Below are 27,034 nucleotides of genomic sequence, written 5' to 3' on the forward strand. Positions count from 1 at the left end.
TTATATATATAAATATATATAAATGTAGATACATACATACATACATACGTATATAACATATTTGTACCAGTCTCGTTATTCAAAAGCTCAGAAAGCTCAGCTGACGTTTATTATCGTAGTCGAACGAAAGACAGATATAAAAGAGAGATTGTACAGGGTTGAAATTGCGAAAGGTTGCATTTTCTTTCGTCAGGGTTGAATTTTAATCTACGCTTTTTAAACGCTCGTCAATACAATGCGGATATACGTAACTATTTTGAAATATACGCGAGTGATATACATATATATATGTATGCACAAGAACGAAAATGATTTATAACGAATTAAAATTATCGAATTCGCGATTATAAACGAGCGTTTTATCAAAAATGGAGTCTAAACTATTTTCTCATAATTCTTCATTCTAATTACATACCGATAATGATCCAGTTAACTTGATTGTAATTTCATTCAAATCAAATATACTTGATACATAGATAAGTAAATAGATAACTTAAAAATTCATAAATCAAAATCATTCTGGCAAGATTAAAAAATTTATCATCGATCGACAATTAAAACTGGATCATTACTAATTCGAAAAAAATGTAATTACAAGTCAACGAGTCTACTCAACGATCTACGGGAATTTAAAAAATGAAAAAAGAAATCTTCGATAATACAACAGTACTTACTACTACTGGTAAAAATAAAAAAAGAAGAAAAGACAAAAAAGGACAAAATGAAAAAAAAAGATAAAAAACGACAAAAAAGAAGGAAAGAAAAATAGAGATATATATATGTGTACCTCAAAAAGTCGACCGTCGACAACTTTCAAGATGCTTTCGAACGAACAAACGCAGCGTGCTGTGCGTTTGCGCAGAACTGCGTAAGCTGAGAGCGTCGTAGGATAAGGATTTTGAAACGAGGTATGAGGTGATCAAAAAAAAAAGAAACGAGAGAAAGGCGAAACAAAAAAAGAAAGGAGACAAAGAAGACAAAAAAAAAAGAAAAAAGAAAAGCTAGTGATAGACAGATAGACAGATAGACAGATAGAGACGGAGAAAAGGAGAAAGAGAAAGAGTTGTATAAGAAAAAGAATGAGACAGAGATAGGAATGAGTACAAAGGAAGATAAAAGAAGACAAAAAAAAGAAAGAAAGAAACAGAGAAAAAGAGAGAGAGAGAGAGAGAGAGAGATAGTCAGACAGGCACATAGATAGATAAAAAAAAAAGAGGGTAGTCAAGAAAAAAGAAAATCTGAAGATTAAGAAAAGGTGGTGGAAAAAGAGGAAGAAGGAAGAATATGAAAGAGAAGCTATAGAAAACAACGAGGGAAAAAGAAGAAGAAGATGGAAAAAAAAGAAGAAGAGAGAAAAGAAAAATTAGAAAAAATATAGAGCGTGCATTGTTAAGCAAAAAGCAAGAAAGCTGGCAAGCGAGAGTGATAGAGTGTGGAGTTGGTATACCGGCGCGGGACTGACCGTCGTGGAGCGGATCGATCGTATGGATCATAAGCTGTAGTAGGCCGTGCCTGAACTTGGCGTGGCTCTCCCTGGTCGAATGAGATGAAGGGACCTGTTCGCAGCCCTGTCCGGTTGTACCGGCTCCTCCACCAGCACCACTGCTGCTTCCACCCCTGCTGCTACTGCAGCCAGCATCCCCTGTTCCTGGCATACCGCTGCTCCCGCATGCACCCGATACACCACCCACGCTCGTCTCGCTACTGTTGGTTGCATTCGGATGCTGCTGAAACACAGTAGGTCTCTCTCAGTCAGCTAACACCTGCCTTTCTTTTTCTTTTCTTTTCTTTTCTTTTCTTTTTTTTCTTTTTTTCTTTCTTTCTTTCTTTCTTTCTTTCCTTCTTTACTTGTTTGTTTATTTATTTTTTTCCCTTTCTTTTTTTCGATCCTTTTTTCTTTCTTTCACTCTTTCACCCTCTCACCTTTCTCTTCTCAAATTTTTCCCTAATTAATTTTACACACGGATGTTTACATTTTTCTTTCTTTCTTTTTTTTTTTCGATTATATTTATATTATAACGTTCGTTTGTAATTAATATTTTTAGTTCTATTACTTTGGATCGGATTGGGTAGGTTTATTAATTTGTTTATTGATTGAGTTTTTATATATGCACGTTTGTTTCGTTCTGTCATTTCTTTCCTTTTGTTCTTTTGCTTTCTAATTCAAAGTGAAATCACTTATGAGAGTCGTAGGGACCGACGTATGTTTTTTTCTGATTTTATTTCAGAGATAATGTCTTTCTCTGTTATCTTATTTTTAGTAAAATTTAAGATTAAATGAAATCGTGTGATATATATTTAAAATGTTTTGGAAAAATGAAATAAATATGGGAGAGTTAATATACGCAAGGTTAATATACGCAAGGTCACTACGTCTCTCTCTCTCTCTCTTTCTCTCTCTCTCTCTCTCTCTCTCTCTCTCTTCCTCTCTCTTTATCTTTTTATCTCTGTTTTTTCCTCATTTAATTTTTACTTTCGAGTCTATCGATGTTGAAATTACGAAAATATTCAAACACGAATACGTTCTCGTTATCAGCGCGACGTGGTAATGAACTTTCTAATTAACGGAGACCACCCTACGAGTAACCACCTTCAAAATGAACCGATTTGAATCTCTTGCATGGGATCTATCGTTGTAGAATGCTAAACTAACACGAGTATCGTTAAATTGATCGTTGTTTGGTATTAGTCGTCCCTCCTATATATAATTAACTAACTATTAGCAATTTAGTTTTATCAGACATAATATTATCGAATTTTACGATCATTCGAGTTAATCTAATGTTTATGTAATAACATTAATTAGACGTTACTAAAACAGTAGAATATTATGTAAATAATTGATTAATTACTTTTACGATCTTAATAAAGAAGCACACAACGATAATTTCAAATAAGGGAATCAAAATTCTAAAAGAATTTTCAAAATGATTAAATAATTAACTGTGTATTTAAATTCACTCGTTAATTTATTTTCTCATTGATTGATGGACGTTCATATCTAAATTTAATTTATTTTATTTTATTATATGAGAATTATTCCATTGTTATAATTCATGATGAGTTATTAATTAAATTATACGTAATATCGTGAAATCCGTGATAGTAATGGGAAATATCTAAATGTTTTTTAAAAGCCAGATAATAATTCTTTATAATTATTCATTGTTTCTTTGAAGAATATGATATAGGTACGTCTAATATTTATATATATCAAATCTAATTTAAACCTTCATTAGCGAACATCTTAATTATTTAATGCTTTTTTACAAGGATTTTGAACCAACACCAATGAAAACTCTTCAACTCGTTCTTACTATAGATTTCTATTGAAATTAAACACAAAACACAAAAACGAGTTAGACGTAAGTCTCAACGTTCAGCATTAATTACTCTTTGAAACTATGACGATAATATAAATTATATTACTATAAAGAAACATCTAATTACAGATAAATTCTAAACTTTCTTCTTCCTAATATTAATGTATAAATATATATATATATATATATATATATATATATATATATATATATATTTATTACGAATAATATATACATAGCTACAAACTACAGAAAAGAGAATATATTAAAAAAAAATTGATTAATAAAAATAGTCATTTATCAAGATATCGTACTTTCAGATATACAAATTTATAGATAAATCGATAAAACTGTAAGATACAAATTGCATCGTTCGTCCTTCGATTATTGCTGACTATTCTTTAGCTCGAAGCGATGTTTGTTCTCATTCTAAAATATTTTATAGTAGGTAGACGGCATTATATATCCTTTAGTATCTCCCTTTTTGCCACGTTCCTACGGATACTGGGTCGAGTGTCGATGAGTGCAGACGTGGCCTACGAAACTAAGCAATCTCTCTCTCTCTCTCTCTCTCTCTCTCTCTCTCTCTCTCTCTCTCTCTCTCTCTCTCTCTCTCTCTCTGTCGCACTCACTTTTATTTCTAACATCGGGATACTCGCCAAAAAAAGTGTCGAAAGCAAAGAGTTACGTTCGCCATTGTCGTATTTAAAAAGATATCTACATATGTATACACGTGTTTCTCGAGAGTGGCATACTTCAAAGTAATGACACTACAGTTTTAACTCGCTTATCAAATCGCCCTCCTATCGCTATATCCTCGTATCTTACTATACACGTTTAATGTAAAGCTTCCTTTTTGATAGACATAAAACATAACACACGGATAAGGATCTTCACTATTATCAAACACGTTATAATATCGTCAAAGTGATCGTGACGAGACGATAACAGGCTCGTAAGTATTTTACTATTTATACTTTATAACTGTATTACAAGTACGTACTTACTTACTCTACGTACATATGTACATATGTATCTACGCATCGAGTAATTACAAAGTATATTGGATGAGTATATAAAGTGTTTAGATAATAATGACCCTTGAAAAATTGACCTTGTCAGACTAACGCTTCTCTCTTATATCGATCATATCTACGATTTCCTTCTTTGTTGTTTTAATGTAGATACATAAATACATACATACGTATATAAAATGTAAATAAAAGAAATTAGTACGTTTTATCTTCTTATTTTATTGCTTGTCTTTCTATTTCCATCCAAGGCAAATTTATGTAATTATAATTATAGAGAAAACGTTCTTCTTTCCTTTTTTCTTTTCTCCTTCTTTCTCTTAAAATCTTGTAATTACTTGCTTAATTAATTACTTATTTACTTACTTACTTACTTACTTACTTACTTACTTATATATAACCTTCATACTAAAATGTTATCGCAACGTTTAAGGATCGAATATTATTGAAGATCCATTGTCTTAACTACAAATTACAACTGAATAGTTGCTTAAACAATTACGTGTCAGGTATTCCAATGTTCTAACAGATAATTTCCTCGATCTTCGATAAAGTTTTCTATGCTATCGCGTTGAACGCGTTTGGAGTTATTGCTCGAACTAAGCAAAACGGAACGATGTTAGATACTAATTGAGAATAGATGTCATTGTTTACAGAGAAGCCTTGAGGAACTTGTATGTTTATAAAAGACGGACAGACACAAAGAGAGAGAAAGAGAGAGAAAGAGAGAGAGAGAGAGAGAGAAACAAATAGATAGAGAGAGAGAGAGAGAGAGAGAGAGAGAGAGAAAGAGAAAAGATAAATCGTTTACGTAAACTTTCGACAAATTTAGACGAGTTATGGTAACTGTTATATCATACATACTTTAAAACGCAATTGTCAGCCATTCTCAAAGAGTAAAGAATGTCAAAGAAATCGTTTTCATCGAGAGTTTAAATCTAGAAAGTTCATTATACGAGTTTAAACTAATTTTTATTCGCATTGCGCATATTTAACGATAATCGTGATAAAAAGAAAAAGGAAAAAAGATTTAAGAAAATTTATTTTTTCAAGAGTTAGATCACGCATGGTTCACAAGAATTTTGTTAGTAATCGTCACAAAGAAAAAGAAAGAATTAAAGAAATGTATTTTTTCAAGAGCTCCTTAACAAGAATTAGGCTAATTGTTAGATTTACGTAACACTTATTCTAATTGTCAGTAATGCTTTAAGAAAAAACAGAAAGAAAGAAAAAGAAAAGAAGGAGAAAAAGAAGATCCAGGAAATATACGTACTTCTCTAAAAATTTTCAGAAACTAAATCAGATACTAGGAAATAATTGTATATTCGAAAATTATTTGTTTTCTATGCAATCGCGATTTAATGAGAGAACAACAATAAAGGGATGAAATTTGGAGTAACATGCAAATACGTCTACGATATGTCGAGAAGTTAGTTGGAAGATAACACGACCTTGTAAAGGAGAACTCAAACGAGAGTTTCTCAAAAGAACAAAATGCCAAACTGAGACGAAATTCCAAATGTATTCGCTTGTTCTTGGCAGAAGATGACAGAAATAGCGAAGGAGAGAGATAGAGAGAAAGGCGGAGAAAGAGAGAGAGAGAGAGATAGATAGATAGATAAATATGTAGATAGATAGACGTAACAAACCAGTTTATTGAAGAAAGTTAGTAACGTTCTCATCGAGCTGCCGTCAAATGTGCGTTAAGAGAAGAAGATAGAGCTACTGGGACGTGCAAAGCTCTAGGACTTGGAGAATGATTCATATCCGAGTGTTGAAAGGAGAAACGTGACGTCAACGCGTGGAGAAAAAAGAAAGAAAAATAAAAAAAAAAAGAAATCACGTAAGAGGAAATCCGCTCTCTTTCCTTCTTCGTTTGCTTTTTCTTACACATCTTTAGAACATTTCCAAGAGGGAGGGAAGGAAGAGAGAGAGAGAGAGAGAGAGAGAGGGAGAAAGAGAGAAAAGGACATCGTGTTTCTTTGGGAAAAAAAAGGAAAAAAATTCTTAGATAAACACGAATATCCGAGAATATGCGAGCAAGAGAGACAGACATAACAGAAAGAGAGAAAGAGACAGAAATAGGGATGAGAGAAAAGTAGTGAGGGGTAATAAAAGTTTGTGGAAAAGAAAAAGATTTAAAATGCGTACTTCCGTGAAGGTGACCCATTAACTAAACGTTTCTATTTCGCTAGAATTTTTTTTCGACTATAACAACATTTGACGACATTTGCTAGTACGTAGTATATGTATTTTCGTGTCCACGCGACATATATGCTCGCTCACGTGTCCCCTTGATATCATGGAATCGGACTCATGACCTTACCCTAGATATGTTAAAAATACAGAACGGCTACTAAACATTGGAGAAAAAAAAGGAAATGGAAAGAGAAAGAGAGAGACAGACAGAGAGATACAGAAAGAGAAAAAGAAAGAGAAAGAGAGAAAGAGAGATAAACCTAAGAGATGAGAAAAAAAGAAAGGAGAAAAGGAAAAAAAGGGGGAGAGGGTGAAGAAGGGGTGCTTGCTATGACGAAACTTAGGTGAATAACGTGAACTGACAAAGAGAAGAAAGAGTAAGAAAAGTGTAGCTACATATTAAGAACTTTTAAAGGGTAATGTTTAAGTCGTGGTTTGTGTACTCGAGTGTACCAGAAGTGGTAGAGAAAGAAGGAAAGAGAGAGAGAAAGAGAGAGAGAGAGAAAGAGAGAGAAAGAACGAGGGAAAGAATGAGAGAAAGAAAGAGAGAGAGTGAAAAAGAGAGAAAGAACTGAGAAAAGAGAAAGGCGTAAACGTCTGGCTAAATCTCAGGAAGCAATTCGTCTAATTAGAAAACGCCGAGCCGGGCTGAACGATTTAACAAAGCAATACTATACGACAAAGGATTTGCCATGATTCTAGTCAAGTTTTCGAGACATTACATTCTTTTGTGTCGTTTTCGTGATAATGTAATCAAAAAAAGGGAAGGGAGAAAGAGGGAGAGAGAGAGAGAGAGAGAGAGAGAGATAGAGAAGGAATAAGAGGAATAAATAGAAGAAGAGAAGGATGGAAAAAGAGAAAAAAGGAAGGAGAAGAAGAGGAAGGAACTCAAGGGGCTAACTTGTATTCATCGGGTACGAGCACTTTATTTTCTCTTGGTAAAGTAATAATTAATGGCTCGTTATTATCGACAAAAGCATTACAGTTAATTACACGTTCGGCCAAGTCGTGGCTCATTAGTATAACGAAGAGAGAGAGAGAGAGAGAGTGGGTAATGTGTTACATGGTAAAATTCGAATAAAGGATTTTATCGTGTGTGAGGTCACCTATTAAAGTGTTTTAATGTGTTTTGTTATTTTTTTATGAATAGCCTTTGTAATATCGGTTAACGATATATTTTGATCGTTTTAATTTCTTTTATAATCAATGTAGAAATATATATATGTATAATATGTTTAATGTAAGAAACTACTATTATATTTGAAACATGTAAGTATATATGTATATATATATATATATATATATATATATATATATATATATATAATCTATGTGTATGTGTAATATAAATATATTTTTTGAAGATATATTTTATTTTATTAGATAAACTTTCGAATGGGTTAAAATGGTTTCTAGATAAATTTCAACAATTTCTAACTACTTGATAGTATTGTTAGATTTTCTTTTTCTTTTTTATCTAATTTCTAATTATATATTTTTGTAATTTCCCATCGTGATTCGAACAAATATCGTCTGATATGCAAGATAATATTGCTGTTATTGTTTATGTTTCTTTTCTTTCGTTTATAATAACGAAGATCATGTTTTAAATAAGAACTTTTTCGTTTACATTTTTCGCTCCATTTTATATTTCTCTTTTTTGAAAAGTGTTTTATCAAGTAAAAAGCGTAGGCGTTTATCGTTGCTGGCAATATTTCAAGAGTATACCGTTAGGCAAATGTAGCGAGTCAAGCAGGCCAAATGAAAGAGCGAGAAAGATAGTTAAATAGAAAGAGAGATAGATAGAGAGAGAGAGAGAGAGAGAGAGAGAAACTTGGATCTTGGATTCTTTCGTCTTCGTCACGTACGAACAATAGTCGAGCAGTACTGAATTGTTAGTGACATCTTTTTATGTGAACGGGTAGGTTACTATATCAAGGCCGATGTTCATTCGTAAGCTCAGTTATATTATGTTTTTTTTTTATATTTTTCGTATCAGCCATTTAAATCTCTTAGTATTTACACATGTATATATATATATATGTATGTACGTACGTATGTATATATGTATGAGTGGATATAAGTATATGAGTGTATGTTAATGCAGTCAATTCGTTTAGTGAAAAATTTTAATAATTCTTTTGACATTTTAGTTTGCATCAGCAATGTATGCTATATATATATATGTATGTATAGAAAAAGAGAAAGAAAGAGAGAGAAAGAGTGAGTGAAATAGAGAAGTATTATTCAACGAAAACTGACAGTTTTCAATCCGATAAATTTTAAAAGCGATTTTTATCGTATTTGTAAATTACGATATCAATGAAATATCAAAGTTTCATAAGCCGAATTTTGTGATAAATTATATATATTCTTTTTAGTAAAATCGTTTAAATGAAATGTGTATTATTGTTAATGATATTTGTTATCGATTATATATTACCAAATTTTTTTGATTAAAATTTCTTTTAAATCCGTATTTAAAATTACAAAATTATTATCTATCTAAAACAACAACGTATGCATTGATAAATTTTATATAATTTAATATAACAAAGTATACATAATAATATACTATATAATCATAATTTAAACATCTATTTATTTATTAGTAATCAAAAGCATTGATACTATTTTATCATCTAATCTAATTTAATATTAGAAATATTATATATATATATATACCAAATAAAAACATACACATTGCAAACCATATATTTTCTCATATTATTTCTTTATATCTAGACAACTATCTAATTACATTACTTATTCGAACGAACAATTAAAAATATCAAATTTTTTAAAAATACGTATTATTGCCAGATTAACCAAATTATTAATTAATGCATTTAAATACGATGTATCAAGATCTAAAATATGAAATATTGGAGCTCTATTATCGATTATTATGAAATGTTAAAAAAAGCATATGAATGAATAAAATATATAGATACAATAGAATAAAGGAGTAAACGAAGTTGCACAATGCGAGAGAAAAAACTGGATATTGACATATACCCACGCGCACGCATACACATTCATACATATATATAGACTTTACTTACTAGAAAATAAATTCTACTTTGTTGGTATGAATGGAGGAAAATATCGAAGCATAAAAAAAAAGATGCATATTTCTTGCTTTAAATGTGGGTAGAGTCTCACATGCATTCTACTATGATGGTAGATTCCATAAATAATTAATCATGCTAGGCCAGGATCATTCGTCAACTTACGAATACAACTTTATTTGTTCTATCTAGTTCCTAGGCGCCTATGTAATGCCGGTTGAAAAAATAAACAAAAATCAATCGCCATTAAAGAAAAATTTTTATCTTATATACGTATTTGCGCATGTGCATGAGTAATTTCTTTTTATATAATTAATATCAGTGAATGAAAGTTAAAAATTAATGTATGTATATATAGAATATATCGAAAGATTCGTTATATGTGTGTATGTATTTGTTATTATGCTTTTATTATTATTTTTTACAAATCAAAATTATTTTGAAATAAAATAATATTTTGTCTGTGCAAATTATTTATTAAACAAAATGGACGAAATTCTCCGTTAGATTTGATAGGTCGAAGTAATTGAAACTATCGATAGCGTTTAGAAAATATTTAACAAAATTTAGATAATAAATAATGTGAGTTAATAAATAAAATAAATATATAATTTTGATGTATGAGCGAGCTAGAAGGAAGAATGAAAATGAATTTGGTGTTGTCTGGAATGGAAGATTCACGTTTTGTTAGAATCATGATGGGGGTTAACAGAACGTTGCTAGGGACAAAGTTCAACTGAGACAGTGTAGCTTTATTGTTCCCTTGAGACATATAACGCTGTTAAGCGAATGTATGCATGTAACGCAATGGCCCCGTGTGACTTTCTAAGTAAGTGAGACGAAACAATGGATCATTCGTTTTTAAGATGTCTCTTTAGGATGATACGTACGTACAATGAAAAAAACAAAATGATATATCATACAAAAGTTATCATATTACTTTAATTCTCTTTAACAATGACTATTATTAAAAAAAGAAAAAAGAAACCTAATTTTTTATTCATTTCGTCGAAACATTTTTAAAACGTCAGATAAATTTTTGATATATTATCATTTTCTTTTTAGATCATGTATTATCATATTGATTATTAATTTATAATAATTAATAATACATTATATGAAACAAATAAAAATATACTTTTAACAAACGTCATTATTGTTTTTTTTTCAGTGTACATAGAAATTATCTTTGGACTTTTTAAACTGATTAAAATCAAGACAGAGTTTGTCAAGTCCTTGGATAACACCAATAGGGTGATAACGTTTCACGATTTAAACGTTATTTAGATCGAAGGTAGGAGTCTCGTAGGAACTTCTAAAACTTTCTTGGTATCTACGAAGACCGCATTGAGACTACGAATCGGTTATTGGAATCGATAGAGGTGCAATTAGAGAACTTTTACTTTCGACCTAGTTTCGACAAGGGGTACGCCCTGAAATAACTCGAGTGTATCCGAAAATATACGAACAAAAGCATATATATATATATATATATATATATATATATATATATATTATATCTAAGTATAGTTATTTTCTTACGAGTAACAAATTCGAAAGATTTAAACGTTTATACGATAACATTTTATCCGATTTCTAAGTCTACGTTTTCTTTCTCTCTTCTTTCGTTCGATCAATCTATCTCTTTTTATCCCTTAACGACAATAGGATTGGCCTGGATCGATAAACGCGAACAGCAATGGGCCAAACGAAATTTTTCTCTGCCATAGTCGTCTCGATTCACAGGCGAATGAACGTTCTAATCCGTCGATATAAAAAAGGAAGGAAGAAAAAAGAGAGACACAGAGAAAGAGAGAGAGAGAGAGAACAGTCTCTCTCTCTCTCTCTCTCTCTCTCTCTCTCTTTCTCTCTCTGTTGCTCTCTTTTTCTTTTTCTCTCTCTATCACACTCTCTTTATCGTTGGGGAGAAAGACTAACCGAGAAAGAGAAGATACTCTCCGATCCATCGAGCCGACAATTCGATTATCCGTGCGATTGGATTTTCCCTGGCGTCCATCAGGAGTAAATTATTTCGTAGTATACGAGTTAAAGTGGGGGAGAACGAATTCGGATTCGTTGCTCATTGGACGACACACGAAAAGTGTGATCCAATGTTTCTTATATGTATATAAGTATATACATACACTTTGCTTCAAACCGAATAAATAATTTCGTACGTGTCGAATGTGACGTTTCCCTTTTCTCTTTTTTCTTCTTTTTTTTTTTTTTTTAACAAAATTCAACAGTCTCTGTAATTCTGAAAAGTAACCAATAACGAAAAAAGTTTCGAAGCACTACACAATATCTGATAAAGTTTTTAAATCAACTTTATGTTAATTATTATATCTGTTAATTCTTGACAATGATCAGTCTGTGACAATGGCAATGTAATTTATTGTAGCTTATGTGTATAAAGAAGTTTGTTTTGTCATTGAATTTGAAAAAACTAAATCAATTACAATTGAAAGTTTCGTGCAAAATAAGAAAAGAAAAAAAATGTAATATAAAGTACGTAAAGAGTGAAACATTACTTATCGATTATTATGATATAAGCGTTGAAAATAAAAAAGAAACAGAAAAAAAAGGATGAACAATATTAATAAAAAATATATAAAATATATAAAAACGATAAAGTTAATCGCAGCATGCAAATAAACGGTTGTTTATGATACTATAATTATTAACGTTAAAAACGAAGATAGGCAGATAATATTGATAAACAACGTTCAATATTCAAATAACACATTATGTTCTTTTTTATAGACAGCATGTGTGTATATATGTGAAAGAGAGAGAAAGAGAAAGAATCAAAAGAAAAAAAAAATAGCGGATATATAAAGTTAATAAATAACATTGCAAGTGTAGAAAAAAAAAAAGAAAACGTACATTCTTGTAAGCGCACTAAAACAGTTCATTTTTAATTTATGCATGCTATACGCATTCTATTCGAAATGCACGCACATGTACACGTTTACAAAACTCATACACTTACATACCCACGCATCTGGATTATCATGCAAAAGAGGATGCACTTGCAGTCAGAAGGGGATGATTTATGTGAGTACATGTTAAGCGTCACGTGCAGCCAAGTCGAATTAGAATTGAGTATATCAAATGAAAATCCTTTCTTTTTTCTTTTTTTCTTTTTCTTTTTTTGTCTTCTCTGCAAAATTCTGCGCCATTTCTTTCAATTCATTATAAAACGGAAAGAGCCAATAAAAAGATAGAGGGATATACGAAGCCTGGTTATAAATTAGAATTAATGTTGAGACTGTTCTTCAAAGAAAAGAAAGAAAAAAGAAAAGAAAGAAAGAACCAGAAAAAAGAATAAAGGAAAAAAAAAATAAAAAAAGAAAAACAGACAAGAAAGAAAAGAAAATGAAGTTTCATATTAAAAATTCTTAATTTAAAGATCGCGATAATAATAGTAATAATAATAATAATGATGTAAAATTCGAAGTAAAATTCGTATCTAATTATATACATTCAAACGTGCTCAATATTAACATACAAACATAATTTTCTTTTCCCGAGCACACATTAACTACCATTGTTCGTAACATTTCTAGAACTCATTTCTAAAACACTGGAATGCAGTTTAAGGCTTGTTTTATGAGTCTCACTGAACGACCTCAACAGTTTCAAAACGTTCTCCTTTCGTTAGCAATTTAACTTTCGAAAATAAAAAAACAAGCTTGGAATGATTAAGAAATATGAATTAACGTTATCGTTAGAGCATGAAATACGTACATGTTTTAAGACGTCGTGCAGCTATTTAACACGTTGCAGATCAGATATATCGTTTCTAATACATTAAACGTTTTCAATTAACCATCTAATTTTTTCTGTTTTTTTCTTTTAACTTGTGCTAAGTAAGAAATACGAGATATTATGTGAACAGTCCTTTTAACAACACAATACAATACGCGTGAGATATTCCGCCGTACATCCGTCCATAACGTGTTAAAAATGAATTAAAAGTCACTGGGTGTTAGTTAAGGGGTAGAGGAAGGATCAAGGTTAAACACGATCGGTCTTAACCACTTGCGCTTGAATTGACGTGTTTACGCACGCCGATAGTTATTTTTCTCAAGATCTGAAACGACGCGAAGAAATACTCACTTGGATGATTGCTTGTCTGAAAAATATGAACAACACGCGTGACAAGAGAAAGATTGAAATTCTATTGTTCGAAAACAGTGGATCGTGTAAAATACGACCTTGCATCGATATAAGTATGTTTATTGCACAATATTTTCTCAATTTTATATATATATTTTTTAATTGTAATCAAGGTAGTACAAATAATACAAATAAAAATGTACTATTAAAATAATATTATTTCTTTTTTCCTTTCTCTCTCTCTCTCTCTCTCTTTCTTTCTCTTAAAATAAAAAGCGAGTCAGTGATATCGTTTGGTGGTAGTGTTCAAAAAAATGAAGAAAAGGAAAACAGAAAAGAAAAGAAAACTAGAAAGAGACCGTCAAAGAAAGTTCGAAGTATAATACATGTGGAATGCAAAGTAAAGCAAAGAAGAAAAAAGAAAAGAAAAGAAGAACTCAACAACGAAATTATTTGAAAAATGGAAGAAATGTCTGATTGTGTTCCACATTCCCCATCGCTTTCGAAACTTATCATCCTAGAAGAAAATATATTAATAAAGAGAATTATTGTCATACGTCCATTTACAATGTGGATAGAAATGAGTACTTTGAGTTTCGAATTAGACACTGTAAACTATTTGGTCACGCGCATCACTGAATCAATTGTCAAGTGTGCAAGTGGTTAAACGGACTGAATGGTTTACCAAGTCAAATGAACGGAGAACAGTTTCATTACGTTATCGTTGGATCTCGTATTAAACGAAAATTGTGGAAAATGAAAAGATAGGCGAAAAGAGAGATAGAGAAAGGCGAAGTGGTAAAGTGACAGATAGACAGACAGACAGACAGACAGACAGACAGACAGACAGATAGACAAAGAGAGAAAGAGAAAAAGAGAAAAAAAGATAGAAAGATAAAAAGATGAAACAGAAGAATTAGAATGAGAAAAAGAGAGACATGCAACTCACCAATGCTTGGGCGGCGCTCTGGTGCTGCAAGCAAGAAACACCCAGTTACAATCACAATTATGCCAGTCAAATTTAATACATATTTTGTAATTCTTTTTTTTTTTTTATTAATTTTTCTTTTTTTTTTGGTCTTCTTCTTCTCCTCCTCCTTCTCCTCCTTCACTTCCTCTTCTTCTTTTTCCTCTTTTCTTCTCATACTTTTTTTTTGACGGGCTATTTTCCATTCCTTTTTTGTCTGTTTTTATTTCTTTTTTCTTTTCTTGTTTCTTTTTATTCATTTTTATTTTTTTTCTATTTTTCGATAATCAGGCTTACAACAGAGAGAAACGATTATACAATAAGTGCAGTGCTTTACGAAAGCGGTTCACATCGAATCGTACATACGCAAATGTTTTTAGTTGTGTTTGTGTTTATTTGAAAGCTTGGAATAACTGAGTGAATTGGCTCCCTTTTATTTTCTCTATATGGGAAATAAACGAAAAAGAAAGAAGAACAAGAGACGGAAGAAAGAACCAAAAAAAGAAAAAAGAAAAAAAAAAGAAGTAGCTTTCGTTGAGAAGCATCAATGCAGCGGAATTTTGATGATAATGATGATGATGATGATGATGATGATGATGATGATGATGATGATGATGACATCAGAGATCGATAAGATGTAATAACAGTAATAATGATAACGATAATAACGATTCGATGGCATGCACCTTCGGAATGATTCGTTTTCATAATAAACGTGTGTACGATTACTATGATAATTATAGGTACAGTTTGATAATTGGCAATACGTAACCTGACAATGACCGACTTCTCAATGGAAAATGAATAGAACCGTTTTCAATGATACAAATCAGTCTCCATCTATAGAATGTAGTATAGAATTCCGCTGCATTTATATTTACATGGGTTCTGTTAGGAAGTGAAATGTATTAAAAGACAAGAATAGAAAAGGATTTATTCGTCATTATCTTATTTTCGTATTTATAATAAATCGATGAGATGGAAGCAGAAAGAAGAAAGAAAAGTGAAATGATAGTTAGAGATAACACATACAGCGCAAATAAAAGAATAAGCATTGAATTAATATAAATGACGTTTGCATCCAAATGGATTTTGTATTATTACTATTATTATTATATTACGCCAATATCTCTCGGAATGTAGTATGATAGTAAATATAAATTACGTCGATAAAAAGAAAGAAAAAAAAAAAAATCGTTAATAGGATATATTATAAAGGTCCGATTTATATCTAGGCCAAAAAATTCTAAGTGATTTTTAAAAATCAATTGCTCCTTCGCGAGAGTTTTTAGACTACCTTTTTTTTTGAGAAATTCCAAAAAAAAAATTAAAGAATCTCAAAGAAGAATGATCGATTTATAAAATCACCTAAAAACTTTCTTTCACCGTTCTGTATTATCTGTATATATGAAAGTGAATAAAAAAAAAACAAAAAAAGAAAAAGAAACAATATACTGATTTTTAAATAATTACTATTTGTTTCAGACTGTAAACGATATAGATTAGCTGAAAATCTTCGTTAAGTCTTGAAAAAAGCCTGTAAATGTTGAAATTGCTCGTCCTCTCATTGGTAAAAACAATCTCGTTAATAGTGAACCTGGAAGATTGGCCTGAAGCTTTCAATTAAGATGCTCACGGGGATGCGACTGACTCTAAAAGCCAACTCCCCGAGGAAATTACAATAAAGTTGCGGAACACGCGCCTTTCCTCGTTTTTGCTTTTATCATTTTCGTGGATAACGAGACCGGTTAAACGTTCATTTTTTTTTTATTTTCAAAACGTTATACTCTGACTTAACCAACGCGAAATTAGTTTCAAACCATTAGCCTATTTTAGTTTATCTCTTTAACACGTTCTATCAATCGTGATTGAAAATTTGTATCGATATAAAACAATATGTTAAATTGTTAAACGTTTTCGTTCGAGATTAAGTATTAATTTATATTTACCTTTCAGTAAAGAAGAAAAAAGAAAAGAAAAGACAGAAAAGAATTTACCAAATTTATTTTATAATCGAAAACGTATTGATTAAAAGAAAGAAAAGTAGCGATTAGACCATTTTAATTAATCCTATTAAAAACAATTTTGATAGAAAAAAATATATATATATATATCATATATATCTATTTCTCGAGAAAGATATTATCTGATTTGTAATGTTATACCAACTTTTCAAGAACTGAAACGAAAGCTTCGGAAAGAAAATAATTGAAATATCAATAATATTATCTGATTCAGAAGGTTAAAAGGACTAGACGAAGATTTCGAAGAAAAATGTCTTCGATATGTACAGAGAAATAGAAAAAAAGAGAATGAAAGAAAGATAAATATAGAGAGAGGGAGAGAAAAACATAGAGAGAGATAGAGAGGGAGAGAAAAACATAGAGAAAGAGAAAGAGAGAGAGAGAGAGAGATACAGAGGTAGGTCAAGCAATAACACAGTACACATATTCAGCCAAAATGTTGTAGCAAGAGGCAGTCATTAGTTTGCGGTTAGAGTGAGCGTGTCCTACGTTTAACTGCAATAATTACAGTTGATCCGGCTGAACCACGTCTGCGGATTATCGTTCAACTTAATTCACCACACATATCATGAGAATGAGAAGCTGGAGTACTGGATAGGATTGAAGAAGGTAGGCTTGCGTGCGTAATTTCAATTTCCATATCGCGATAGACACTTATCTGTTTTCTCTCTCTCTCTCTCTTTCTCTCTCTCTCTTTCTTTCTCTTTCTGTCTATCTCTGTTTCTATCTATCTGTCTCTCTCTATTAATCTCCTTAAATCGTAGAACGAATAAACGATATTTCATCTAATTGCTCTTATCGAGATGCCGAGGAAAAATTTTTTTTTAATTTCCTTTATTTCTCTTACTTTTATTTCTAATTCCGCGATATTAGCTCGACTTAGCTTAGAAATCTGAGAAATGCAAAAAATAACGTACGCGAATCGTTTCTGATCGATCGATTACACACGTTGAATAAATATAAAATTATTATTCAGATATGATTACAACAGTTTTATAATTGAATAATAAAAACAAAATGTTTTAAGCGTATTAATTAAATAAGAAAAAAATAATAATAATAATATCAACAAGAAAATAAAATTAATGAATAAGTGTTTAAATTGAATAAGTTCGAGTGTCGTTATAATTATTTATGTAGAGTGTAAATCAAACGTCGAATGATCTAATCAATTCAATTGGCAAGTCTAATTTGATGAAGATTGCAACTTTTTGTAGAAACTGTTAAGGAGAAATCCTTTAAAATAGACTCGAATGTTAATGTTTCTAAACTAGCTTTTCTCTCTAATTCCTTCGGATCTCGTTTGCGGTTTAGAGACGTTACACATGTACGATATCACTATGACCAGCCCTTTCCACTCGGTGGTATGTCAAAGAAAGCCACGATTAAGGCTGTTATAACGTATGGCTTTTTGGATTATCGTTCAATTTACTTGGCGCCTTCTAACGACGAGATTTGCGTTTCTGATTTACATATTTTCACGTAACTCGTTCAAACGTTCATCCTCCATATCTTTCTCACTTACATCGATTTCTTTTGATATTCTTGAAAATATTAAAAAAAAAAGAAAAACTGGACAAAAATTTGTTATCGCAAGTCTCTTAAGAAATAATAAATTTTCACTCAAATAAACGAAAATACGTTGATAAAAATTATTTATTCATTTTGAACGAACGATTCATCGTTAATCGTTATCTTAATATCCAACGAAAAATTGTATCGTTTTTATTTAAATATAAAAAAAAATATATATATATGTATACATGAACAAACAATATAAATTTTTGATGAAAAAAAGAAAGAAAAAGAATTTTCGGAGGATTGCGTTTCTGATTTACATATTTTCACACATACTGCGTTCAAATATTCGTTCGTTATATCTTTCTCACTAAAATCGATTTTTCTTTTTCTTTTTGGTATTCCTGAAAATATAAAAAAGAAAAAAGAATTCCTTTTTCAACGAATGTCAGTTAAGAAATAATCAATTTTCGTCTGAATGAACGTTGATAAAAATTATTTATTTATTTTGGATGAACGATTTATTGTTAATCTCTATTATAATGGACAACGAGAAACGTTATCTTTTTTATTTAAATGTATATACTATATACATATATGTATATATATGTATGTATGTATGTATATATAATTTAATACCAGTATGCACAAATATGATAAATCTTTGGGATAAAAAAGAGAGAAAATTTTAAAATGCAATGAATCTGCACGATGTCAGATAAGCTTCCTACACATACATATGAAGTACTTATGACAACGAGCACCAACAGTTAGCTCTATATAATCCACGAAAAAAAATATGTTTATGCAAGTTTACGCACTCCCTTTAGAAAAATTATTCTATATATAGGTACGTCCAAAGTTTAAAATAAAAAAAAAGAAGAGGAAAAAAAAAAGAAAAAAATGTACAACCTTTCGAAAAGATCGAATTCTTTCTCGCAAACTAGAATAAAAATTATATAACAGTCAAATCGAAATATCGTCGAAAGTTAACAGTTAAAAGTTATTTTCCTCTAATTAGAAAGCCGATAACCATTTGTTTTCTCGTTGTTGAGAGTTTAAGCAAAAAGTTTTCTCGAACGTCGTATTTCATTTCGCGACGTTCTAGAGGAAACAAAATAAAAAATGAAATAAAATAAAACAAAATAAAATAAAATAAAATAAAATAGTGTAGGGCGAAGAAAGCAAGAGAGAGAAAGAGAAAAAAAACTTTGAAATTAAGTTGCACGATAAGTTATTCTTTCCTCTTTCTGGATAATCGAAGAAACAAATTAAATATCGACATAAACAAACAAAACTTGATCTATGACCAATTTGCAAAATATTTTATTTCTAAATTAAAAATATCACAAGAAACAAAAATAATTTTAATCGAATTACACAATTACTATATACTTATAATATATACTATACATTTTGATAATGAACAACTTTTGATACGATAATAATTAATTAATAAAGTTTGTTAAATATTGAAATAGTTTAAAAAAGTATCTCATAAAAAAGAGATAGTCATAAATAATAAAAGATCTCTCTCTCTCTCTCTCTCTCTTTTTCTCTTTCTTTGATTGCAAAGAAACGTTGCTCGATTTCACGCGATAAGAAGAGAATAAAAAGAAAAGTTTTCCGCGTCCTTGCCGCGACTCTATAGATCCTAGACTCTCGAGCTCGTCTCCACATAGACGACGGAGCTCTTCCGGGATTGTGATTGCGGTGAAGTATGTCCTCTCTCAATAACCAATTTCCCAGACTTCTACTACTTCCCACGAAGGATTCAAAATCGATCTACTCGAAAACGCGAGTTGCCTACGAAGTACTTGCCTTCGAAGTACGGAATAATAAATTCTCTCTTCCTGTACAACAATGACTATTACTATCCCCTCTCTACGACTGCGATAAAACCTGCTATCTCGATATGATAATAATCATTATTTTGTTTCGATCGAACGCAAACGAACAATGAGAATTACGTCAAATTCGATCTTATATTTGAATGTGAATGTAAGATTAAAAGGGGTATAAAAAAAAAGAAAAGAAAAGAAAAGAAAGAAAAAAGTTAAAACAGTATGGCGTAGAAAAAAAATTTCGAAACTCGAGGGCAAAGACGAGGCATTTGAAACTGGGTTATCTGAGAGAGAGAGAGAGAGAGAGAGAGAGAGAGAGAGAGAGAGAGAGAGAGAGAGAGAGAGAGAAAGAGATAGCATATCTAATTTTTGAAAAGAGAGCGAAAACTAGATACTATACTTTTAAGGTACATTAAAAGTATCATTGGCTCGAGGCAAGTAAGTAGAAGGAACTTAAAACGATGACGACTTGTTTGGCCTCTGGCACTATCGATGACCTTGAATTGTGATCCCCTTTATTCACTTACGACATAGGACTTTTCTATGCGATGAATTAAAATCAAAAGCGAAAAAAAATTTGAATTTATGATGTTGAATTTATGTATATTTTAAATGTGGATCCATCGTTAGATCCATCGAGTATAATTGTTCTTCCCTTTAAGGAAAGAAAACCCAACTAAAATTCAAGATCATACAAACGATCCCGTTCTCAATATCTATTATTTATTCTTATTTTCTATTATGAGTCATTCGTACAACCTTTCGTCCTCAAAGTATAAACTTCCATCTCATCGACATGCTATCACTGAATATGTCCAAGGGCACTCGATATCTTTTTTTTCGTTGGTAGAAATCTAAGAATTTGAATGAAAAAAAAAAGAAAACAAACAGAAAGCGACTGATGAAGATATTACGAGATGTAACACTGTTTTATAATATATAATATTTATAAAAGATATATTACATACGCATATATGGATATATGTATGTTATTTGTGTGACATTAGAGAAAAGTAAGAAAAGGAAAGGACAAAGATGGTGGTCAAGCATACATACATATATACACATACATACATATATATATAGAAAGAGATTGGAACGACGGTGTAGATGGAAGAAAGGATGAAAGGAGAAAAAAGGAGAAGATAAAGAAAAAAAGAAGAAAAGAAAGAAGCTTAATAGTTAGTAACATACCGAGGGCATCAGCTGATCCGTAGACCTCACCCTAGTCACCCTGTTCCTGTAGAGTATCCTCTTGACGAGTTTCTCCATCGGTTGGTTCCACTTCATGAAGCTGACGTATGCCAAGTAGAATCCAAATAGCACGAGGGCCTCGTACCAGTATATATAATTGTCTCGAAAGAAGTAGATCAGGGTGAGTAGGCTTGCGCTATAGAAGGTGCAATCACGAAATAGTGGCCACCATGTGAGGGATAATACGGTACGGGAGAATATAGCGCACATGCCGATGACAAATAGAATATTAAATACGGCTGATCCAACGATGGTGCCAATACCAACGTCGTCGAATGAAACGAAGACGCCGATGACCGATGTGAAAAGTTCTGGTGCGGAGCCACCGGCAGCCATGAAGGTGGCACCAGCAACGTCATCGGCAATCTCAAGTTTTTCTATGATAACATCCAACGAGGGTACGAAGAACTCGTCGCATACGATCGCTAATGCGACGAACATATAGACGACACCGAGTACGTGAAGTATTACGGCGCCACGTCGTCGTTGTTGGACGGTAAATAGATCGTTGGGGAAGAGTGGTGCCTTTTCCTCGGCCATATCAGCGCCTACTTTCGAATGATGATGATGATGAATGGTGACGTTATATCCGCCAATTCCGTTCATCTCATCATTGTTCTCAAAACTGGCGTTATTGTTATTATTGTAGTTGTTGTTGTTGTTGTTGTTATTGTTGTTGTTGTTGTTATGATGATTATTATTATTATTATTATTAGAAGAAGATTGCATCCAGTAGGGCGTAACCGTGCTGGTGCTGGTGCTCGGTACAGAAGGCTGCAGCAAAATTGGATTGTTCGGAGCTGGCCTATGAGCCATCGATGGACTAGATGCCATGACAAGTAACAAGAAGAAAATCAAAGGCAATATTAGAGCTAGACCGATCACCGGCCCTCTCCGTTCACCTACACTCGCCAACATTTTTCTGTTATCTGACTTGACTTTTCTCTTGATCTATCTTATTTATCGTTGACGTTAGAGACGACGACGCGGCGTGGCGCGGCGTGCCGCGGCACCGCTTCTACCTCTTCTTCTTCTTCTTCTTTTACTACTTCTTCCTCTTCTTCTCCTTGTTCTTCTTCGTCTACCTCTATTCTATCACCCCTCTCTCTCTCTCTCTCTCTCTCTCTCTCTGGTCTTCTCCTGGAGGATGAGGAAAAGAGAGACACGGTTCCTCCTTCGACGGCGCCGCTCCTAGCGCTCGCAGCGCGCGCCTCTTCTTCCTCCTACACCCCCACCCCCTTACACCAGCAGCTCTACCAACTCCTCTGTCTATATATCTCTCTCTCTTTCCCTATATATATATTTTTCTTTCTCACTCACTCTTATACCGTGTCTATCTCGTTGTCTCTCCTTTTTTCTCACTTTCTTCCTTCCTCTATTCCCTTTATCTATCTTTTCTTACCTAAACTCTTATTCTCAATCTCTCTTTTCGTCACGTAACGTATACACCTGAAAAAGTTAGCCTGAAATATTAACCTTCCGATCTGCCCATGTCGATTATGACACGATCTAATGTTCCTCTCTCTCTCCTTCTCTTTCTCTCTCTCTCTCTGTCTGTCTCTCTCTCTTTAAAATGAAACCACCGAATTCCGGAGTTCTCGAAATGAGATCGACCGTGACACGATGACGCGTAGTACTATCGTTAGCACCTTCACTATGAACGTCTTCGTCACTGGTACCAAGTTCTCGCTACCGATGTCCTCGCAATACCTCCTCCTCCTCCTCCTGCTCTTTCCCGGCGGCGTCGTCGTTATCGTCGTCGTCGCCGCCGTCGTCGTCGTCGTCGTCGCCGCCGCCGTCGTCGTCGTCGTCGTTGTCGTCGCCGTTGTCGTCGTCGTTTCGGTCGACGTCCCCGTCGTCCCTGTTCCTGTTCCTGTCCCTATCCCTATCTCTATCCCTGTCCCTATCCCTATCCCTATCCCTATCCCTGTCCCTATACCCGTTTCTGTCCCCGTCGTCGTCGTCGTCGTCGTTGTTTCGGTCGACGTCGCCGTCGTCGTCGTCCTCTTCTTCGTTTTCGTTCTCGTTCTCGTTCTCGTTCTTGTTCTCGTTTTCGTTTTCGTCCTCGTCCTCGTCGTCGTCGTCGCCGTCACCGTCGCCGTCGCCGTCGCCGTCGCCGTCGCCGTCGTGCTCGCTGGGATGCAGTGGATGGTGCATATAATCCTGGATTTGTTATACAGGAGCAGCAGAACGGCGCCCCCGCCGCGATGCCCGCCCGCTGCACACTGGAACAACCCTGTTCTCTTCCGTCCTACCCTCTCTCTACCTCTCACTTTCCACCCTTCTCTTTCCTTCTCTTTCTCTCTCTCGCTCTATCTCTCTCTGTCTATCTATCTCATTCTCTCACACACACTCTCTCTCTCTCTCTTTCTTTCTTTCTTTCTTTCTCTCTAATCCCCACCACTTCATCCACCACCACCACCACCACTACTACCACCACTACCCTACCACCACTACCACCACTACCACCACTGCTCTTCCTACTATCTGTTTCTCTCTCCCTCCCTCTCTCTTTCTCTTTTTAACTAACATCAACATTGGCACAGCACCCTTTCTATCTCTCTTTCATTTTCACATCACACTTATTCTCTTTGCTCTCGATCTGATCTTCTTTCTTCATCCTTTTCCTCTTCTTCTTCGTCTTTTCCTTCTTCTTCTTCGTCTTTTCCTTCTTCTTCTTCTTCTTCTCCTTTTTCTTAGTCGACGTTTGGTCAGTTATCTCTTTCTCTTTCTTGCTGTCTCTCTTTCTTCCTCTTTAACCCCCACTATCCCATTTTATCCACCACCGTTGGTATTCCTACCATATATTTTTCTCTCTCTAACTAACATCGACAGCACCCTTTTCTCTCTCTCTCTCTCTCTCTATACCTATCCGTCTCTTTTACTCCTACATTGGATTTTCTCTTTTCTTCGACTTCTTCTCCTTCTTAACTCCGACATTTCGTTATCTTTTATCTCTCTTTCTTTTTTAATTTCTCTCCTCAATACCAAACTACGATCTCCGTTTTTCTTTAAATCGAATGCCAACCTCATTGGCCCAATCTCTCTCTCTCTTTCTCTCTTTCTCTTTCCATTCTTTTTCTCACATATCTTCCTTTTCTTTCGTTCCTTAGTATAGAGAAAGCTAAAGTGGTTTTCTGTATCTATCTATCTATCTATCTATTTATCTATCTATTTATCTATCCATCTATCTATCCATCTATCTATCTATCCATCTCTCTCTCTCCTCCCCTCTCTTCCCTCCCCCTCCTCTCTCTCTCTTCAATATTCGCATCTATCCTTCTCCTCCGCGCCAGCGGCGGCTCGCAGAGGAGGAAATCTGCGCACGTGTGTGCGTGTGCGCGCGCGCACGTCCTCGCCGGGACTCCCGCTCGATATCGAAGAGTCGACTCGACTCTCTACGACCCTACGCTACGAATGCACGTATACCGGGTGTTACCTCGATACTCCACGCGACTACCAACACGTTCCTTTTCTTTCTCCCCTTTTCTTTTTTCTTTTCTTTTATTTATTTGCTCTTTTTTCCTTTTTCTCATACGCATACACGCCCGACGATTTATCTGCAAATTTTTGCTACGCTGCGATCGTGAACTTTCGTTTCTTTTTTTTTCTTTTTTTTTTTCTTTTTTTTTCTTTTTTTTTGAAGGACGGAGAGATGGAGCAGAGGTGAAGTGGGGCGGCGGGCGATATTATTCACGATTTAATCGCATGTTCTTTAATTAATCGTTTCTAGTGCGCGATCGGTTGATTGGAGATACACGTTTTTACTTGATTTGTTAAAGGAATAATCTGAAGAATAATGTATGTCGGTAAGACGAATTTATCAGTTTTTACGAATGATTTTTATTTGACTTTCTCTCTCTCTCTCTCTCTCTCTCTTATTTATCTCGTTCGCGTATCGTTTTGACGTATCCTCTGTCCTGTAGTTCGACGATTGATTTTATTAAAGAACATTTATTTTTCTCATAAAATCCGTTTCTCAACGTTGCTTGTCCTTTTGTTTATCCAATCTTCTTCCTTTACGTTCGCTTTTGTCGTTTCTATCGACACGGTTTACTTTTTCAAGAATCCCTCAAAATCGTTGCAAACGTAGAGTCTGAAACGTTCTAACGAATTGAATAAACCTTCCAATTTTTCAGATCGATCTTCAAACATTTTTAATCTATGAAATACCGAACGATAAAGAAAACAGAAACGATAGATTTACGACAAAATGTTATAAATTATTGGATTACATTTTTGCTTTTTCTTTTGTTTGCCTTTCTCTTTTCTTATTCTATTCTAACGAAAATTCTTTCGAACGTATGAAGATACAAAGCTAGTTCAGTTTCATATACTTATATATACGTACATATCTACACACACACACACACACACACATGTACGTACATAAGTACATACATACATACGTATGTACACATATATATATATATATATAAGTGTACATACAAAACGTGAACACGTTTCTCTACGGCCTACGCAAAAGCAAAGCAACATTGTCGCGACTGCGTGTTATCTAAATAGAATCTCACCGTGAGATAACTCGTGCACGCAATTTCAACGCTCGTCGACACTCTTCACGTTACGTCGTTCTTTCGCTAATTATCACGTGGCTTCTTTTTCTTTTTTTCATCTTTTCATTCTTTTTTTAACTACTTCATTTCTTCAAACGATCGTTTAGAATGCAAAAAGCAAAAAAAGAAAAATCAATATACAACAGACATTTCTTACCGATAAATATTAATAGCAATTTAAATAAAATCTCGATCGATAATAAACGAATCATATTTGTAATTATTACAAGAAAAAGAAATTATTCTTCTCTTCGTCGTAATAAGATAAATTTTCCTTTTTTTCTCTTTCTTTATTTCCTTTTTTTTTTTAAATACAATAAAATATTTATAACTTTTTATGTGATGGATATTTGCAACGATTGTATATCTCTATCCTTCTTTCAACTTGTATGTGCCTATGAACTTAACCGCATGGCGCTTTCTTTCGTGATCGATAACGGGCACACGAGCTAAGGAAGCGTGAAAGTTAACTAGTCCATGACCGAAATTCGAATCGAGAGAGGATCGTTCAAGCTTTTTTTTTTTCTTTTTTTTTTTTTCTTTTTTTTTTAAAAAGGAGGAACGACAGTCGATCATCCATCAAAAATCCCGAGTAATTAGGAGTCATTTTATAATCAAACAAACGATATCATCCTAATTCTAATCAAGAACGACTTTCATCACACATACACACACACATATATATATATAAAAATACCAAAAAAAAATCTTAGATAAATAGCTAGGTTGTTAAAAGAATTTTTCTTTCAAAACTCATAAATACAATGCATATATTAATATTTAATGTGGTTTAATATGCAAAAAAAAAAGAATTGTGTAATTTTCATTACAAAGCACTGTAGTTATATACTATTTAATTCTAAAAATAAATCGTTTATTAAAGGGTTTATTTTTAAACGCTTTTTTACATACACACGCGCACAAACACATATACCACACGGACAGAAAGATATTAGCTCACTCATAGTAACGTTCTCACCAATAATTTAGACTTAATGTGACGAATAAACTATCCTAAGCTTTAACTGAATGAATTATGTATATACCGAGAAGGGATCGACTTACACAGAAAGATAATTACTTTGCAGAAAGAAAAAGAGAAAGAGA

At 33.0% G+C, this 27,034-nt stretch overlaps 1 protein-coding gene across 6 annotated transcripts in view; it reads right to left on the bottom strand.

The window, feature by feature from the left end:
* The window catches only part of LOC127067665 (sodium/potassium/calcium exchanger Nckx30C-like), a 66,761-nt gene extending 43,060 nt beyond the window's left edge, over window positions 1-23,701 (bottom strand). Inside the window, exons 1-3 of one of the 6 annotated variants that reach the window (XM_051002889.1) lie at window positions 21,294-23,700; window positions 14,696-14,719; window positions 1,463-1,727 (exon numbers count right to left, since the gene is read on the bottom strand). In XM_051002889.1, the coding sequence (XP_050858846.1) occupies window positions 1,463-1,727; window positions 14,696-14,719; window positions 21,294-22,271 (1,267 nt within the window). In that variant the 5' untranslated portion in view covers window positions 22,272-23,700. Of the gene's footprint in view, window positions 1-1,447; window positions 1,728-14,695; window positions 14,720-21,293 lie in introns of all 6 variants that reach the window. The other 5 variants (XM_051002887.1, XM_051002888.1, XM_051002890.1 and 2 more) reach the window with 5 other exon arrangements.
* Window positions 23,702-27,034: the final 3,333 nt, after the last annotated feature.

This window comes from Vespula vulgaris, chromosome 11, assembly GCF_905475345.1.
Source record: "Vespula vulgaris chromosome 11, iyVesVulg1.1, whole genome shotgun sequence".
NCBI classification, from domain to species: domain Eukaryota; kingdom Metazoa; phylum Arthropoda; class Insecta; order Hymenoptera; family Vespidae; genus Vespula; species Vespula vulgaris.